The sequence below is a fragment of the Simochromis diagramma genome, unplaced genomic scaffold (assembly GCF_900408965.1).
Source record: "Simochromis diagramma unplaced genomic scaffold, fSimDia1.1 OVJJ01000402.1, whole genome shotgun sequence".
Lineage (NCBI taxonomy): Eukaryota > Metazoa > Chordata > Actinopteri > Cichliformes > Cichlidae > Simochromis > Simochromis diagramma.
In genome coordinates this window covers 7,834,347-7,853,876 of record NW_024386972.1, presented here as the reverse complement: position 1 = coordinate 7,853,876, position 19,530 = coordinate 7,834,347, and the positions used below count along the sequence as shown (strand labels likewise).

The window sequence follows — 19,530 nt, the reverse complement described above, 5'->3', positions numbered from 1 at the left end:
CGAGAGAGGGTAAGAGGGTTATAGAGGTGAGAGAATAACTGTCTGTGGCAAAGCCCCACTTCAAACGTATTTCTTGTAAGCAGCAGCCAGCTGCAGTGTTTAGTCGATGCTTTGTCCCCCTAATTCCAAACGGATTGACACAGGCTTCACCTCGGTGCCATAACTGTCTGCTGCCGGTCTATTTTTTGCACCCGCAGAGATAGCGGATATGAAAGGAAGGAAAAGAAAATGAATGGAGAAGAAGTGTAGACAGAAAAGGAAGGCAATTTGTAGATAACTAAAATCCGTATTTATGATATGCAATAAATCAAAGCTTTTATAGGATGACAGAAAACTGTATCACTCCCAGAGGAAAGGAGGAGTAGGGAGTTGTCATAGGTGCGCTGCTAATCTCGGGACACAGGGAGTAGGGCTGAAGGAGAAGTACAAACATGATTGTGTTGACAAAAAGGAAGACGATAAGATGAGATCATAGAAGGAGGGGGGAGAGAAGAAGAGGAGAGAAAAACAGGGATGGAAGGGGTGATTTAGCGAGACGGAATATTATGAATTCTGATAACGCGGCACGGCGTGGAGCGAAGGCAGCAGGAACTGAGACAAAGTGAAGAAAATTAGATGTCAGAAACTTGCCAAACAGATGCACAGTGAGAGTAAAATTAGCAGTTATTTTCAAATACCAACAGTGGCAGAAGCGCAGGGAAAAAAAAGACTTCTAAATTCCCATCATTTAGGTGATTACAGTTTAGCAGCAAACGTGATTAATGTTTCGCCTTTCCACAGTAATGTAAACTTAATCGTTGTTGGCCTAATTGTTAGTTTATATAGGGAAGCTTCCCTTCTGCAATATTGTCAACTGACAGCGACGCCGCAATCACAACTCTGCTGTCAGACGTAGTGCACATCTAAAGTGTTTTTCTTCACTGCCTAGGTATCGGATTTCTTAGTACGAGACAAAAATGCCACTACTACAGAAAAAAAAAGATGCATCTCTGTGTTTTTTTTTTTCCTGTAACCAAAGTTTTGTTTGTGGTTTTCATCTATATTTCATGTCCCAAGTTGAGTGTTTCTTGCAGTGTTTACAGTAAGTCAGGTTCTTGTGTGATGAGAATTAGTTCGTTTTCCAAAGGCAGAGAACCAAGAGTGCAGCAGTTTGTTTAACAGACTGTCACTTTTTTTTTTTTATTTGGACTTTTATTCACTCAGCGTAGGGCCCTTGAGCTCACACGCTCATTTACAGCAAAACCCTACTTCACTTTTCGCACTGCATTTTTCGCATTTGTCCTGGGAGATTGGCCATTACTAGCCCAGTCATACACAGGTCACTGCTTTGTTTGGTACCATGATGTCATTTTCTTTTTTAAATGAAAATAAAGACTTAACTTGTCTTTATAATCACAAATTTAGCTTTTTTACTTGAATTGCAGAGAGTAAATCCATACATCCATTTATAACCATTCTATGCAAGAGTCAACCTGCTTTCAGTATTCTGAAATGATTCCATTTTTAAAATACTACGCTTTGACATTTCTAAAGCTGAAGCTTAGCAGAGCTGCATGAATATTTAACACATTTCAGTAAAAGAAAAAGTGAATGTTTAGCTCAAATTCAGCACTTTACAACATGTTTAATAGTAGCAATTATCTGGGTGAAGTAATTCCTTGAAAAGCTGTTGGAGCACTTACTTGTAACAGCCAGGTATGTGTTGGTCTGAACTTCTCCGGCTGAATTTCGGGCAAAGCACTGGAACATGCCGGTGTCATCAGGCAGTAGGCCGTTGACCTGGAGGCTGCCGCCCACCAACACCCTGTACCTGGGTGTTCTCACTGGGTCGATAGGCAAAGCATCCTTGTACCACACAATGTCTGGCTGGGGCACTCCTGCAGAGGGTGGGCGGGTGAGAGTTTGGGGTTCAGTTCAAACATTTCTCCTCTGATAGGGTTTACTTTACATTCTCTTATTGTAATACCAGCGAGCTCTCACCCCGTGCCTGACAGGGAATGTCAACCACCTTCTCCATCTCAGCTGTGATGTGTTTCTCCGGTTCCTTTATAAACTGTGGTGGCTCTGAAACAGCAGACACATTAGTGAAACACAAAAACAACAACGCGAGATTAAAGCAGAAGTTATTTCTGCTTTTAAACGTATTGAATTTTGGGCCAAATATATGATAACGCAGCAGAACACGGTGAGACTAGTTTGATTATAGAAGTGAGTAATTGGTATTCTGTAATGGTTAGGCTATCCTTCAAACTTATAGGGGGGGGGGGGTGGGGGGGGGGGGGGGGGGGGGGGGGGGGGGGGGGGGGGGGAGGGGGTGGGGTGGGGGGGGGGGGGGGGTGGGGTGGGGGGGGGGGGGGGGGGGGGGGGGGGGGGGGGGGGGGGGGGGGGGGGGGGGGGGGGGGGGGGGGGGGGGGGGGGGGGGGGTGGGGGGGGGGGGGTAGAGAAAAGGCTCAGTTAGCAGTATCGTGGAAAAAGCGCCCCCCCCCCTCTTCCACACGTGTGCTTTGAATCACATCATAACCCTGAAAACATCAAAGTGTTTCAGTCAGATGGAATAAATGTGACTCAAGCAATGCTATTAAACCATTTCTTGAGGCCAACCATTAGTTTTCTCCCTTTTAAATCAATAACACTTCCCCCTTACTGCCTCACAACTTCACAGTCATGCTTTTACCACATTTATGTAGTGAGACTGAATATTTGCATCAAGCTCGCACAGTCACTCAAGTTTACTTCTACATATGTGACGCATGTGGGTCGCTACACGTAGACGCTGATATGAAGGTACATACAACTACCTACCAAAACTGAAAATATTAGTCTGTTCTTTAACTTGACCATAATAAAAAAAGGTTATAAACACCTAAAAACTATGTTAAACCTTACGGCCAACAGGCAAAAAATAGAAATACAAACATTATGGTAATGTGCTCCAAATACTGAAGTTGTATAAAATGCAAAAGCAAAGACACTGATATCAAATAACAAACAAAGCACGAGAGAGAAGAATGACAAACTTATCTTGACTTTGAAGCAGCAAGGAGAGAGCAATTCCTTAATATCTGTGCTTTCACTCGAATGTGTTTCTGTCCTCAGGCAGCACTGAACACTAAAAACTCAAATAGTATTTGTGATGCAGTGTCTGAGTAAACCTACAAGGTAATCGATCATGAGCTCTCAAAGTGCTACCTGCGGGCCAGTGGTGCCCCATGGAAATATTTTATGTGGCCAGCGGGTGTGAAAAGGAAAGAATTCACGACTGTGGGTTTAGTTTCTCCGCACTTCGTGTTATGCTATGACAAAGTAGCGCTCGACGAGACCGGGGTTTCTATTCAATTTTAAGCAGATCATTGCAAACTAAACCTGACAAATGCATCTGTTTAAAAAAAAAAGAAGCCTAAAAGTGGTTGATATGCATTTTTATATATGGCCTTCCATCATTTGCTGGGTTCCTAAGTGGCACTCAGTCATATAAACTTTGTGAACCATTATAATAGTCAGACATTCACATGAAATTCTGGGAATGGTTTTTTTTATTGCTTTTGTCCTCTAAGAAAAAAAATGTGTGAACTGGTGTGAAACTATGAGGTAATGAGTTTCATAAATAGATATTGTCACCTGGAAGTGTGCAAGTTTTGGGAAAAATTACAGCTAAAAGTACTAAGTGATATTAATACGCAAAAATAATAGACACAAGACCCTGCCAGGAACATATTTTAGCCTTTAGCTCTTACCAAGGACATGCAGATAAGCTCCAGCACTGACTGAAGGCACGCTGCTGCTGCGCAGAATGGCCTCGCACTCGTAGTAGCCGGCGTCGCTCACCACAGGACTCAGGATGGTCAGTCTGCGGTTGAAGTCACTCAAACCGCTGTTCACCAACACGCCGTTCTTACGCCATGTGATACTCAGCTTGATAAGAGGTCTAGTGAGACGAAAGAAGGATGTGAGATGTGTTTGTAACATCCATGTCCCTGTGAGAATGCTCGTTTTGTGCTAGCCCATAAAGCCTCACAGTGTGACATGTCACATAAGCAGACATAAGCAAATTATAATTATACAGCTGAAGTACATTTAGCTTCTGACTCTTTACCATTAGAATCTAGCACCATAGATGTTTTTGTTTCTATTTGCCCAGTTTTCTAAGTTTTGCCCCTGACACGCAGCAATATATCACCAACGGTCATTTCACTGGGACTATTTTTCTTTTCAACTGTGAAAAATAGCCCCATAAAATCCTCTATTTTGGACTGTACCGAATCATTTGAAACCCTGGACTTCCAGGAATTTTTACCTGGCATTGGCCACACACTCCATCGTGACCTCTGATGTGCCTGTGACCACACTGGTGTTCCTGGGAGGGATGATAATGGTGGGGGCAATGGGATCTGCTGGACCTCCAACATCTAGACACAAAGTCAGGTCGCCACACAAACATGTCAACAAAACATGGAGATGTTAAGCAAAGATCAATGAACCTGATAGATGGGAATAGGATATAATTAACAGAGGCACAATCTGATGAGATTTCATTGGGTTCTTTGGATTGTAGTGACCTATAAATTTCATTTCCACCCAGTGGGTGCTCATCGACATGAAATATTGAAACTGACCAGTGCACGCACTGTATCTGAGTTCTGACAGAGAGATTGGTCAGATACGATGAGACAGTGCACTCACTGTGTATAACAAGATATATGCCAGAGAACCAGAAGCAGCGATAGAAAAATACTGTTTGACTAACATGAGGCTTAAGAAGCGAAGAGGCTGTTGTGCGCGTGTGTCCACATGTGCCTGAGCCCACATTTTCAACACTTTATGCTCATCCTTGTTTATTTCTGTGTGAGTTTGTCTGAGTGTGTGTGTGTTCATTATGGCACAGCTCATGGCAAGGAAACCCCAGTGTGTGTGTGTGTGTGTGTGTGCTGCTTGAGATGTGTCACGTCTGCGATAAACTCACACTGATCCGTCAATCCCATCATGCCCTGGAAGTGTGCTTGTGGGCGCACATGTCAGATGTAGCTACAGGGACTGTCATGACTCAATCTAACCAGTCTTGGGTGTTAAGATGCATGCACAGACACAAACACACACATCACAAGATATGATGTCCATATCAAACAACTATCTTGCAGAGAAAACAAATCTTCTTTTTTTTTTTTTAAAGAGAAGAACAAAAACACAGGAGGAGCCTTGCTGAAATTATAATGAATTTTTAAAACTTCATCCCGAGTACATAAATTGTAAATTGAGCATGACACCTGCTCTCCACCTTTCCTTGTCCTTTGGCCTTGCCAAATCTTAGGCAACTACTGCCGGACCCAGGTAAGCTCACAGTGTCAGAGGCATCACTGCAGCAACAGCTGCCGCAGCAAATAAGTGATGCATACATGCAAAATTCAAGCGCTCTGTCAAACACATGCACAAACTCCAAATACCGGCTTTCATAACAGACTGTATCTGATTGCTTGTATGTGTGTATGCATGCGCACATGTGTGTGCATATGTGAGGAGCATTCGTATAAATCGTGTATTCCCATTACACCTGCTGAGTCGAGACCTCCTGCTACGTGCTCTGTATAGCCTGAACCCGTGCGTGTGCGTGTGTGTGTGTGTGTGTTCTAGCACTTGTATAATCAACTCTGCCATTGTTCTCAACATGTGCCACAGGCTATTTTTGCTCCCTTGTGTTGTCAACTATAATATCTTACCCTCACCCTCCTCATTCACTTCCATAATGAACTCCAGTCTACCATGTCATAAGATGCTGTCTGTTAGGTTTCCTCTTATATTTCACTCTGCTGAGCTGAAGCCGACCGAATTGGTTTGATTTGTGTATTCTGTGTTTTTTTGTTTTTTTTGTCATGCAAGCTAAGGATGCTTGTGAATATTAACTAACTTGGCAGAAGAACAATCTACCTGTGCCTCTGTCCGTACAGCTTCCTCTTACTTTGTGCATGTATTCGTGTGTGGGCGTGTGTGTTTATGTATGTTGCAACGTGCGAGTATTGGTACAGACTCAGGTAGTTAAGCTTAAATCTCCCACAGTGATGGGAAACATAATCAGGTAAATTAAAAAAATTTACCTGACAGATTTTGTCTATATTCCTTCGTCTCTTTATGCATCTCTGGAACACTCCCAGTACTGCTGTATTTTAACCCTCTCAGGCTCAAATTAAGCTTTTGTTGCTAATGCACAAAAGAATACCTGCAGTGGTACTTCTGAGTAAAAAAACCTCACAAAATATGTATGTAGGGTAATCAGGTTGTTAGCTTTTAACTGTTGCAAATCTGCAACGCCTGTCTTGAGAGGGTTAAAACGCTTGCTTAAAGCCGGCAATTTACTTATGCGCTGGATCGTCTCTAAAGCAGGCCTTCAACTTGAATTTCATTTTAGTCAAGAGGAAGAAGTAAAAGGGGAACCTAAACTGTCAAGAGGGTCAGCTGGTCAACACAGACTAATGGCGTGACCAAAGAACTTCTCTCTTTTCAACGTGCTTTCAGTGTGCACACAATGTTCTGCCTGGAGGATGAATGTTGAATGAGCGCATCAGGTCAGGAAGGCGCACCAGGTCACACTCCTGACCTGAAGAGGTGCCTTTGGGCTTTTCTCCTGAAGACTACTGTTTGATCTCTGGGTCATAACTCATACATCTAGCTCTCATCAAGACAGTTGAAAGTTGGTTCTGATGGACACCGAATTTGACATTTTTCTCCTTTTGCCAGTTTGAGGTAAACATAAAATCTTAGGTGTGGATGTGGAAGAGCTCAGAAGGGTGTAAACCAGGGGTGTCCAAATCCAGGGCTTAGTTTACCAGTACCACTTTATATGTACTATATTATACAGTTCTAACCTGGAATGACATCTTTATAAACTATACACACTAATAGCAAGACAGTAATACCATTTTAAATACTGTTTTTGCAGTATTTAAAATGCAGTATTTAAAAAGTAATGCAGTATTTAAAAAGGCTTAATCGGAAACGCCTAAATGCGTTTCCAATTAAGCCTTGATTAGCGTACATATATGTGGTTACTCACTTTCTACTGACAAGGTGATGGGCTGGCTGGTCTTGTTCTCTCCATTCTTGTCGTTTACAGCTTGCACATAGTAGCGTCCGGCATCCGGTGCCACGGTAGACAAGATAACCAGTGTGTTGTCCAAAGTAATGGCACTGAACAGGAAAAGAAAAGAGATATAAAATCACTCTGCTCATTCAATGAGGAGGAGGAAAAAAGCTGTGAGACGTTCATAGAAAGCTTCTATAAAAAGAAAAACAGAGAAACTTTAAGGCCGTCTCCCTCTGCCTAATTAAAACTAAACATGTCTGACGTTTGCTTTTGTGTCCACACTTTATCTCGTGGCTGAGGAAGGCATTAAACATTTTAACATTTTAATTACACTGTTCAAGCAGCATTAGGTATATCGATTTACAATGTGTAAACAATGTGTAAGCGCTGACTGAGCAAAGCGGAAATATTGACATTCTCTCCTGTCTTAACTTCTGTGCAGTCGCTTCACAAATATGATAGCCTTGCTTTTAATAACCCAAAGCTTTTAATTAGCTATTTATAACACTCTGCTTCATGTGGCCAGCATTTTGGCAGCAAACTGCTTTTGGCGGGGATCAACAGCATCTTTCTTATTGCCTGTTTTAGTAATGCCTGAATAAATAAACACTGATCCATTTTTCAGCAGGAGGCCTATAGGCGCTAATACCTGGTGTCATGTTGGCTTTATCAAGTCCTCCCTTTCTTCGTTACTATAGCCACCAGTGAGAGAGCCCACCCCCACCCTCCTGTGATGTGTGCCTGTCTTCAGTCTTGACACAGATTTCCAACTAGGTGCCTTCCTCCAGATATCGCTTTTACTCTGATTTCATACATCCATCTACTTACTTTTCTATTCCTCATCTCTCTTTTTCTCTTTCCATCCCACCAGAAGTAGTTCTTAGTAATGTGCTGTTTATAGATACACTTCTAAACTACAAGTAAGCTATAAATTATAAAGTTTGAGCTGAAAACACAATACACATAAAAATCGGTATATTTGTTACAAAAAAGCCCAAAGAACAAACAAGTAACACTTTAGGAAATTCTGCCTTTTGGAGTCCTCTTCAAACTTTTCAGGCTATTAGCAGGGCTAAAACTGTCCTCTAACTGTAATCTCTGTTCATCAATAAAAAACAAAAACTATTCCCCAAGTCATTGATCATGTATTCTAGAAATAGTGTAATTTTTGCTGTTTGTTATAAAAAACAAGTGTAAAAAAAACAACAAAAAAACTACGACCCCTGTTGTGTACATTTCAGACACATTTCTGTTTCACAGCTGATGATTTCCTCTTTTTCTCCTCCTCCAATCAAACCCACTCCACTTCTCCTTCCACTTTTTCCTCCATCCCCACCTTCATCTCATCAGTAGGGGATCGGAATACCTGCTGTGCATGATCAGGGGAGCAAGAGAGCTGATGAGAAAGCAAGCAAAAAAAGATGCCAACAGTATGGTGCTCACAAGCAAATACAGAAAATATATAGAACTGTGCACGCCCATAAAAAAAAAGAAAAGAAAAAGCTTCACAGAGGCAGGAAAACCATCTGACACAGCAGAGAGAGCAATATGCTGTGCATGTGGCATAGAGGTACCTGTGCTGTTAGCATTTAGAGCGTGATGACTTATGAGATGCATCTTGGAGCTGATTGATTTTCAAACATCTTAAAGCAGCTCCAGTCGCTGGGCTCATCTGGGATTCTTCATGCATGCTGAGACTGAAAACACTCTTCCTAAAGGGACAAGCAGGCCTCAATGGCTGTGGCTTATGATCTGAGGTAAATATTTAATGCTAGCTTGCTGGAGCGGTGACATCCTGGACACACAGCCATGAATTATGGATCTCTTCAGGGATGCGGGTAGAACGGAAGTGTCCAAAGCACCGAATGAATCCCGGGTGGCTTCCCAGGACCTTTCCAAAACGGGGACACAATCCAGGGCTTAACTTCTTTACCTGCCACTTATGAAAGACCAAAATATACAAGCTAGCACTGCTAACCACAGCTTTCCAATGACCTCGACGACGCAGCCCATTCTCTCTGTGATAATGCAACGTATCAGGTGATCTTTGAAGTTCTTTATTTTCCCTCAAAGATCATTCAGGAGCATGTCAAAGCACCTGCCAAACTGAGTTCAAACTAATATTATCCAGAGCAAAACCAGATTTCATCAGTTTCTAGGAGCAGGAGGCATTTTCCCCCTGCTAGTTGATTTTAATGTGTTCCCATGCTGAGCATTCACTCCCCCCAGCCTGTAATCAGGGCTGGTGCAGTGGGGGTCACACAAAACTTGGTTGCACAGCTTGTTCAGCACATCTAACCACTCCCAGTGTGTGCTGGGCCTCAGGGATCAAAGACCACATGACGCTGGAAGAAATTAAAAGTAAGCCAATTATCCTGAATGGCTTTGCATGTATATCAAGGGAGCAAGAAGGGAAAGATAAGAATTTCGCTTAAAAGAGCAGTTAATGTTTTACATGCTTCTTGAAGTTCCGCTTTAACATGTTCATTATTTTTTTCTCTTTTATCGTTGTCTGTCTGATTTTGGTCACTCTTATTCAAATCCCCATCTCTCAGCGGTGTTGTGAGCAGCTGTCGGAGGCTTGTTTATAACGATGGCTTAGCACGTATCCGGCACGGTGCAGGGATTTATCAAGCCACAAGGCTGAGAAATTTGGACAAATCAGATATGTGTGAACATGCCTCTGTCTCTGTCTAGTTTTAATGTTTATTCCCACATCTTAGAATGCTTTCTCTTTTTTATTCCAACCCAATTTCCTTTTCCATTATTATTCTTCAGAAAAAGCCATGGTCTACAAGAGAGCCTGGTAGGCAGGACAGCTGCCCAGAAACATCTTGGCCAACTGTGCAGCTTTTACGCAACCCTAATTTTGCTTGCAGCAATAAGCAGTATTACTCCCATATGCAATTACTTTCTTGTGGATCAATTTTTTATGTAAAGAATCAAGGGCGCTTTTTCAATGAATGCCAGCCTTATAATGATTCTGTAGCACTTTCATCAATAATGATGATGAGGATTTATGTTTGATTGAAATAGATATAACTATAAATGTTTTATTTGCCACTAGCTGCTTCCCGTCTCTAATTTCCATTATTAAAAATAAATTATATTACAGCAAAATTAAATATACAATGATCACGGTTGCTCCCTTTAATTAAAAACATGTGGTCCCAGCGCTGGAACAGTGGCTTCACAGTGGCTTCACAGTGTACCTCCAGAGAGTTCAACCACAGACTTTGTCAGCTTGTATACATATCTTATTTTGTTAATCCAGCACTGACACAGTGTGACAGTGCTGGTCCTGCTCTATCACATACAAGCACACACACTCTCTAGTGTTTTGGCATCTGTCGTGGCTGTCCTTCTCCACTGGGCCGTGAGGGGCCTAACCTCGCTCCACAGCCTCAGACCTCCATTACATGCAGATAAATGGCCCCAGTTGGCTGATGGCCACCCCCCAGGAGAGAGAGAGAGGGGGGTCAGCAGGATCAAATGGCTCACATCGCTGGCTAAGGTATAAGTCAAACCACAGGCAGTAGACAGATGGAGGAAAAAGAAAGCTAGAGTGAAAGCAAGCAACAGGCTACAAGCCCTACCGCTCAACAGAGTTGTGATGAAAAAGCCACAGCTCCTGGGGATGGAGGGATGAAGAAGTGAGAGAAATGAGAGGAGGTGAGGGAGTGTTGCTCATGAAAACAGGCACTTGTTTTCTCACTGGGTGTATGGACTGAAGGTTTGTGCCTTACTGTTCGCTTTCTGCTTCCCTTTCACTTGTGGTTCATTGAGTGTTCAAACCAATATAAGGATGTCCCCAATAATGCTCAAATAGTGACATCTAAATGAACTCAAAGCCATTTAAGACAAGCCTTCATTAGCGGAGTAACTCGATTGTCTTACCATAACAGGACACCCCTAAATTCTTCAACCATCAACTGAATTCTTACATAAAAATCAACCTGCATTAAGATGAAAAATAATTAATTCATTAGTCGTTCAATAGGAAAGTGTTTTTAATAATCAATCATTTCTTATTGTGAGTCTCCGTGGCGACTCTCGATCCCATTCACAGCGTGGTTTAGCTAGATTGGATCGCTCTACTGTGACCCATTGTTAAAACACTGAGATGCTGCAACACATTGCAATGGTTTTCAAATCACTGAAACTTTATATTTAATTGAAAACAGTACAATATATCAAATGTTAAAGCTGGGAAATTCTACATATTTTTTGGGGAAAAAAATGTGCTCACTTTTGAGTTTGATGCCAGCCACACAATTCAAACATGCATGGGCATGTTTACATCTGTATTGCATCACATCTTTGACCAACACCACAAGAGTTTGGAAACTAATGAGACCAAATGCTGTAATTTTTTAAAAGGCTAGTGTGCTACAATTCTTGCTTTTTACATGATTTTAGCTTGTCAATTTGTGGCTTTTTTGTCATATTTTTCATTTCATAATGCACTGCTATTGCCATTAAAATTTTAAGTGTCAGGTCAAGCACTCTTATATGGAGCTATGCTGCTGTAATATGTGCAGCATATGGTTTGTCATACTATTGCTGAACTAAACAAGGCTTTCCTTAAAAACGTTGTCTGGATATCAGCATACAATATGTCACTAGAAAAACCTTGTACATATCATTCAACGGTAATTGTGACTTTACAGATATGCAAGAGCTAATGCATCAGTGGAAAATGGGAAGCAGATGCCGTGATTTATTGAAACAGGTGCAAACACAAACGGAAAAAGAGTATGTAAGGCAACAAAACGTAAAATAAATGACCACTTTTATTCTCAAACAGAGCCTGAACTCTCTAAGGTAGCTTTCTTGATTTTTTTCTTCAAAAATAGTTCTCCGGGCTTGAAGGAAATCTAAAGCTCTTCTTTGGATGTTAGCTGCCTTTTGTTCCCTTCGCTGTTGAGACGATCCTATACTACCTTAATAATGTTGTGACATCCAATCCAACACTTTTAGTATTCCACTGTGTGTTTTTCTACCCAGGCATGCTTTTACTGTTTGGAATCACCCTAACCCTGCTGAAAATGAATGATAACAAAATGAAACTGTTGCCAATCGGATGCTTCCCATGTGGTACTACACGGTGGATGAAAATCTGGACTTTGCTGCCTTCATAACTCATAACTTCATAACATCAATTTTGACAAGATCCTCAACACCACTGACTGAAAGGCAGCCCCAAATCATGACAGTCTCCACCATGCTTTACAGAACACTGGAGACACTCACTCTTGTGCCTCTCTCATAACCTCCTCCGTACAAAGTGACGAAGATTTGAACAAAGCTAACTAACACAATGGCAATAAATGATGTGTTTTTGCAACAGGACCCTATAGATACAATTTAAAACTGGTTCTTTGCTAAGGTACAACATTCGTTGATCGTTTGAGTTGCCCTATTTTATGCCTGAATGATTTACTGTATAGGTCACTGTTAAATGGCTTAATAAGTTAACTAAAACATTTTCAGATGGTAACATTTTCAGGACTGAAAATCAGTGAAAAAACAGCCAATGTCTGAAGAAAAACGTTGAAAGATCTTTAGAAGGCTTGGAGAGCTAAAGACTTATTAAAAAAAATAAATAAAGGAAGAAATTCTGGCTCAGTGGAACCTAGAGATCTACCAATATTGGCAAGAGCCCAAAACAACAATAAAAACCTCCTGATTGCTGCTTCACAGATCTTTTGATTTCCCTGGAGTTTCTTTTTCTACTTTCACTGTCCTTGTATAAACAGACGTCAACATACAGCACAGAACTGAAAGGAATACAAGGAAACTTTTTATAAAAGTTTTTAAGTGTACACTTTCAGGATTAATCATTAGGTAGATATAATTTTGGCTTCATTGAAGCATGACCTTGCTCATGCACCTCCAAGTCTTAGGCCATGGTTCTCTGATGGAAAATGTTGGAATGCTCCCTGTGGATTGGGGAGAGAGGCTCGAGGCTTCCTTGCCTCAAGCAAACAAGTTCCAAGTATCTTGGGGTCTTATTCATGAATGATGGAAATGCGGAGTGTTAGCTGGACTGACAGATTGGTGCGGCGTCAGCAGTTATGCGGACATTGCATTGAACTGTCATGGTGAGCAGAGTGCTGAGCAAAAAGGTGAAGCTTTCGATTCACCGATCAATCTACGTCTCAATCCGAAATATGGGTAATGACCAAAAGAGTAAGGTCGTGAATACAGTTGTCTAAAATTAGTTTTCCCTCTAGGGTGGCTAGGCTTAGACATAGAGATAGGGTGAGGAGTTCAGACATCCAGGAGGATCTCAGAATAGAGCCACTGCTCCTGCATGTAAAATGAAGCCAGATGAGGCTGTTTGGGTATCTCATTAAGATGCCTCACCTCCATTTGGAGGTTTTCCAGAAATGGAAATTGTTAGTGGAAGGAGACCCTAGGGTAGAGCTTGAGAGATTATATACCTCCACTGGCCTGGGACTGGACACCTTGTGGTCCTCCAGGAGGAACTACAAAGTATTATTGGGAAGAAGGACATCTAGAATACCCTACATAGCCTGCTACCACTGCAACCCAACTTCAGAGAAAGACAATAGATGGATATTATCTTAAAATATATCTTGTCTTAATTAAACACACAATAGCTTCAGCTGTTGTTCAAACTTCTAATAATCTAGTTGATGAACAGTCAATTTTGGACAAAGGAAGAAAAAAAAGTAGATTTCTTGGTCTCTTGAAATATTTAAGAATAGTAAGTCATTTCTTGTAGGACTAGATACATCCATTCATTCATTTAGGAATCTATGTAAATTGTGATTTTTTTTTATGTTATTCTTGCTTCTCCTTGTCGTCTATTCTCTCTTGACCTGAAGATCGTCAGGTTCATGACTAATGCTGGGCAGTTGTAGGCAAATGCAAAGGAAGGGCATGGCTATTCACTGGTCCTCGTGACTAATGGAGAATCCATAGCACGCTGACAGGACCTGAGCATCCCAGGCAGGGCCCATTAATTGATCAGTAGCTACAGCGAATTACTCAAGCGAACTGCAGTGTGTGTGTATGTGTCTCAACGATGTCCTCCCACTGACTCCTCCAGGTCAGGCTCCTCTGTGTTCTGTCTTAACAGACACCTCTACAAGGTTGTTTCGGTGTAAATCCATGCCAAAATGTCAATAGAAAGTTTCTGGGAGAAAAACAACAGGTAGTGGGTAGTGAGTTGCTGTCAGATGTGAAAAAGTGAGGACAGAATCCAGCGCTATATCTAACGACAGACTCACCTTTCAGCCAGGAGCCACACAATTCCTGGCAAATGCATTTAACTAAAAGAGGCTCTGATTACACACGACATTAAGTCTCCAAAATAGCATAACAAATCACAGCAGCTGAATGGAGAAGATCCTCTCGACTACATTTCCATTCACCGAGAGAAGAATGTCAGCCATTAGAAAGTTCTTTTTCTCCTTGCATCCTGTTTCATATATTGTAACAAAAAGACCCCGACTGAACTGATTCATTAAAGCAAAGCTAGATCAATGTCTGGTTGCACATTTCAGCTTACAGTCAAACAAGGACATGTGCTTTGAACCTGGGCAGTACACAACATGAGCACAGCAAAGACTGTAAGAGACAAACGCATCAATAAGTGATTCCGTGAGCTTATGGGCGTACTGTTAGAGAGCAAAGGAGTCTCTGCCCACGCCGAGGCCAGCAGCTGCACGAGTCACATTGCAGAAAGTGAGCAGTCACTGTGCCACAGTAAGACGCAGCCTTGCCAAGGGGAATATTGGCAGCAGGGAAGCAAAAATGCAGCATTCATTAAGTTTACACATTCAAGGCCTGGGTGGTGTGTTCATACTACTAACATAATGATGTTCAGCTGGTATCACATATTTCCCCATTACCATCTTTAGCTGGCATAAACCAAAATATATAACAAATTCGAATTTGACCCGTAATGGACAGTCGGGACCGTCAAGTCGTATAAGAATCCCAAAAATGTCTTTGAGAGAACCAGAACCAGAGTTGTGAAATGACTGTCAAACCAGTAATCACAATCAGATTTTGGAGTGCTGAAGTGTGCTTTACTCAAACCACATTTTGAAATAATCATGCAATTATTCTGAAATAATCGGTGCCAGATCAGCCAGAACGGGATCCAGGATTGTAATTCTATTATTTGTTTTACACGTTTTGAATGGACATGGTACGCTCTGGTATTAAAATAAACCACTCAATACGATTTCAGTTATTCAAAGAAGCATCTTTCAGCTCCTTCAAATGGATTTCCTAAATATTTCATCATTGACCCCACGTAAGAAAGTAAACACGTTCTATTCGTTACAGCCATATTATACCCAGGGTTAATTCTCTCTTTGAACAGTGCTGGTCATACCTAATGAGACGTCAGCCTCATAAAGTGTGAATATTAATATTTGCTAATCTACAAAGCCAGTGCCGACTCTGAAGGAGTTTGGGTGAACGCTTGGTCTATGATCTTGAGAAAGCTGCAAATAGCAAGACTGGAAGCCAAGCAATCAGGCTATTTTGAACAGGCATGTTTTGAACAGTCACTGCCCTAGTCCCTGATAAACTGAAGGGGGCATTTTATGCTGTCAGCAGCATTCCAATATCGAATGCTGACTGTGAGCTAGCCTTTTCTTTCTCTCTCTCCCTCTCCCTCTTTATTTTTTTTGAAATGAACTTGATTTGCACCCAAAATCCATTCCTCTCTGCACACATCCACTAGATCATATTTACTCTTTCTGAAGAGTAAATTCAGTTCCCAGCTGTGGGTGGCCAAAGGACATAAAAATGCCACAGACATCCGCAGTTTAAGCCAAAATAGGAAACATGAGGCGAATCAGGACGGGACTGTGGTGTGGGGTGTTATGGACAACAAGATGAGGTGAGGACATGATCCAATCTGAGCAATTCCTTATTGTGAACAGTGAGGTATAAAGACCTGAGGACTGAACTGCAAGTTCTGTAAGCTCGATAGCTAAGCATGTGATGATGTGGGTGTTGTGTGTACTGAGAAAAGTGGTCTAAAAACATTCAACATCACTTATTGAAAATTGATGCCTAGGAGCCAAACAGCTTAGTAAGTGGAAATTTAGTACACACTTTGCACCATGTTCTGTACAGCAGCTGCATGCTCCACCAGTTTTTTGATTAATCAATACTTAGATATCTGAATCTTGCCTATAATCTATATTACTGAATCTTATCCTGTATATAGAGGATTACTCTCTATTCTCCAGACATCCTCCCTATGTATTCGAAAGATTTGCATTTGAATCATGGATTCAATTCTGCAGCCAGATAAAGATTTATACAGCTATAAATACAAACATTTTGAGGTGTGTACTTGTTCTCCTGAGATGTGTATTTTTATATGTGTACCCAACCTGAGACCTAGAGCACCTCACAAGAGTCCTTGCAATCAACAAGTGTCATCCTTGAGTGATTTCTCAGCTTCTCTCACCTTTCTACCACGTACAAAAAATATCACACAAGAACTCTCGAACTGCACGACACAGTTTGAGGAAAATCCCAGAATTTCAACTAAACGAAAGCACAATGCAAAAAAAAAGAAAAGAAATTGGTCGTACAGCAGCCTCCAGAGCGAGTGTGAATTATATTAGGTATTAGATTGGTTGGATGAGAGCCTCGACATTTTTTGAGCGATCTGATTGTTTTTGCTCTTTTCTCTTTTGTAGGGGTGTGATTAAAAAGAGCACAGACAAGCAGCAAGACAGACCCCTGAGGAGCCTGTAAATTAAACTTATGACACCTTAGGATGGCTAGCAAGAGCAGGAGACAATTAGGGGAAATGGTCACCCTGGTTCTAATCCATGGCATGTTTTTGTCAGTCCTCGTTCTCCTTCACCGCCATTCCACTTTAGCTTGTTCCACTATATAACTCTTGTAACACATGGCACACCGAGATCTTCCAGGTGGTCTTACAACAAGAGAACGTCTGAAGAAATGCATAACGATGTGACAGATTTAGAGAGACAGAGCCTTCATGACGGCAACACTTGTGGTTTGGTGCGACTCACTCAGTCGCACTCCCTCATTCTCTCCTCCACTAGCGAGACTTTGATGCCTCTACAGAGTAAACGCTAGTGGCATGAATCAAATTCAATTAAATGATTTTCAATAAAAAAGGCTGCCTGTTATCAACAGTGCTCATTTGCACACTGTGACCTTGGTAGTGCATGTGGTATTAGCATTCTCAGAGCTGCGGGGTAGGAAGTGAGGATGAAGAGCAGCAAAGTACACACAGCGGGTGGCCCATAATGGAGACAAAAGAAGGGAGAGAGATAGAGGAGGGAGACAACGACAGAACGGCAAATGAAGCTGCTATTATGCCTGACACACTGGTCACTGCACATGCCACTTTGACGTCAACAGAGAAGCATAACCTTTTATAGTCGTGCATGAGGTTCACTGATTTGCTGAAGATATTCTAAAAGAACAGCATACTGCTGAGAAAACTACAGTCTGCGCCACAGAAAGAGGAAGTACATAATTCAAAGACAAATACAATGCTGTTTTTCAATAACTTTCCTCAGAACGTCTCATCATTTCTAGCTGAAGCACCAATCTTCCAACACAAGTTCAATGCCATCTGGGAATTCCTATACTCCCACACTGATGGATTATAGAGATGCCCGTAAAGACGGGCTCGCTCATGCCTTCAGCTTGTCCATTTTGTTCTATCTGCACAGCGCACACCAGGTTACAAAAAAACCTGAGAAATAAGGAACCAGCTGTAACGATGTCAGAGAACACAACCGCACCAGCTTGAGAGAAATAAGAAGTTCAACTTATTTTGTAGATCCTTCTTATTAAAAAAACTATTCTTTAAAAACACAGACAGAGCAGGCTACCGGTGGCCAGCAACCTTCATCTTCTCAGTACGCTTGGGCATTTGTCTCATTGTGATTCTAGGTCAGGGGATGATTACTGATGATGAGAAGCTGATAAGAAAGATTCACTCTAACTAAGGGCAAGGTCACCTCCCACTGTGAAGAAATGCAGATGTGATGAGACGGGATAAGTGACTTTTTAACGCACACGCTGGTACACACAAATATCCCCCACACAAAGATGTGAGTAACCTCAGTACAATGTCAGTAACTGAAAGATAAAGTTAAAACCCTACCGTGTGGAGGTGTAGCCTGTGTAGCATCACGGGGAACATAATCTTAATTAATCTGTCAAATGTTCTTTGAGCACATCTGTATATTTGTGGAAAAATATTCTAAAGTAACTCAGATATTTTAGGCAAAACTAACATAATACATGCAAATGCCCAAACCAAACAGTCAAGTTGCATTTTGGGAAATGTAGTTGTCAGGTTGTGCTGACAGTGTACAGATGCAGTACATTTTCAATTAGTAGTAAAATAACAAAGTTTGTATCTGCTTCTTTCTTGGGCCACATAGCACGTTAAAGTGAAGAAAGCACTTCAAAAAAAAAGTAGCTTTTTCTACCTTTTTAAGTGACCAGAATGAGACAGCAAAACAAATAGGCTGTCAGGAGGCCCAGTGCTCCATAGCCCTGTCAGACCGTGATTTTGCTGTTGGTTGGCAAACAAAAACAACAAAATAAAGACAGACAATGGGCAACATTAAGAAAAAGACATAGATAAGGAAATAGAAAAGGGTTTTCTTACAAAATTGAAAAAAAAAAAATGTGTAAGACGAGAGATATTCCATTGCACACAGAGTGCTGAAACCGTTTTGTCTTCAGCCCTTGTTCTGTAGAAGAAATTCAAGCTGTCCTTCAGCACAAAATCTAGCAAGATGAGAAACAAACAACAGGTAGGAACAGCTGCTCTCAAACTAAAGCCCTCAAACACCTTCAGGGACAAAGGAAAAAAAAAAAAGGAAAAAAAAAACACCCAAAAAGTATTTCTAGAGTCAAACAGAAAAGCCAAATAAGACACAAAAGGCCCAACGAACAAAAAAACAGAAAAACAACAAGAGAAGAAAACTCACATGCGGCTGCTGGGTGGAATCTTGCGCCCATCTCTGAACCAGGTGACTTGTGGCTGAGGGAAGCTGCGAATGCGTGGTGCTGGAATCACAGCACCCTCTCCCTGAGAGACTGACTGGGTACGTTCGCCTTCCTCAAAACTGCCCATAACTAAAGGAAAACACACAATACACAGACAAAAACAAGGGAAGCAAGAGAGAACAAGAGAGTGAGACTGACAGTCGCAGGAACAAATTACTCTTGCTTTCTTCTTCTTTGACTTTTGGTAACCACAGAGCTTTTGTCATCTGCTGTCTATTGTGAAATTTCACACTATAGCTATTTGATGGACAGCAAAGTGTTGTTGCCATGGTTTCCATGGTACATCAAGCAAGGCTAGAAGGAACCGGCACGTAACGACTCACAGAGGGACATCGAGGGACGCTAAATTGACTAATATTCATATCCCGTATCCTCCTGTGTGGATGCAT

The 19,530-nt window shown here is 41.6% G+C and overlaps 1 protein-coding gene across 1 annotated transcript in view; it reads right to left on the bottom strand.

Annotated features, from left to right (window-relative positions):
- Positions 1-19,530, bottom strand: part of sdk2b (sidekick cell adhesion molecule 2b) — a 267,154-nt gene that overhangs the window by 43,677 nt on the left and 203,947 nt on the right. Inside the window, 6 exon segments of the mRNA XM_040039067.1 lie at positions 1,683-1,877; positions 1,981-2,064; positions 3,735-3,925; positions 4,295-4,406; positions 7,043-7,176; positions 19,063-19,210. Coding sequence (XP_039895001.1) covers positions 1,683-1,877; positions 1,981-2,064; positions 3,735-3,925; positions 4,295-4,406; positions 7,043-7,176; positions 19,063-19,210 — 864 coding nt within the window.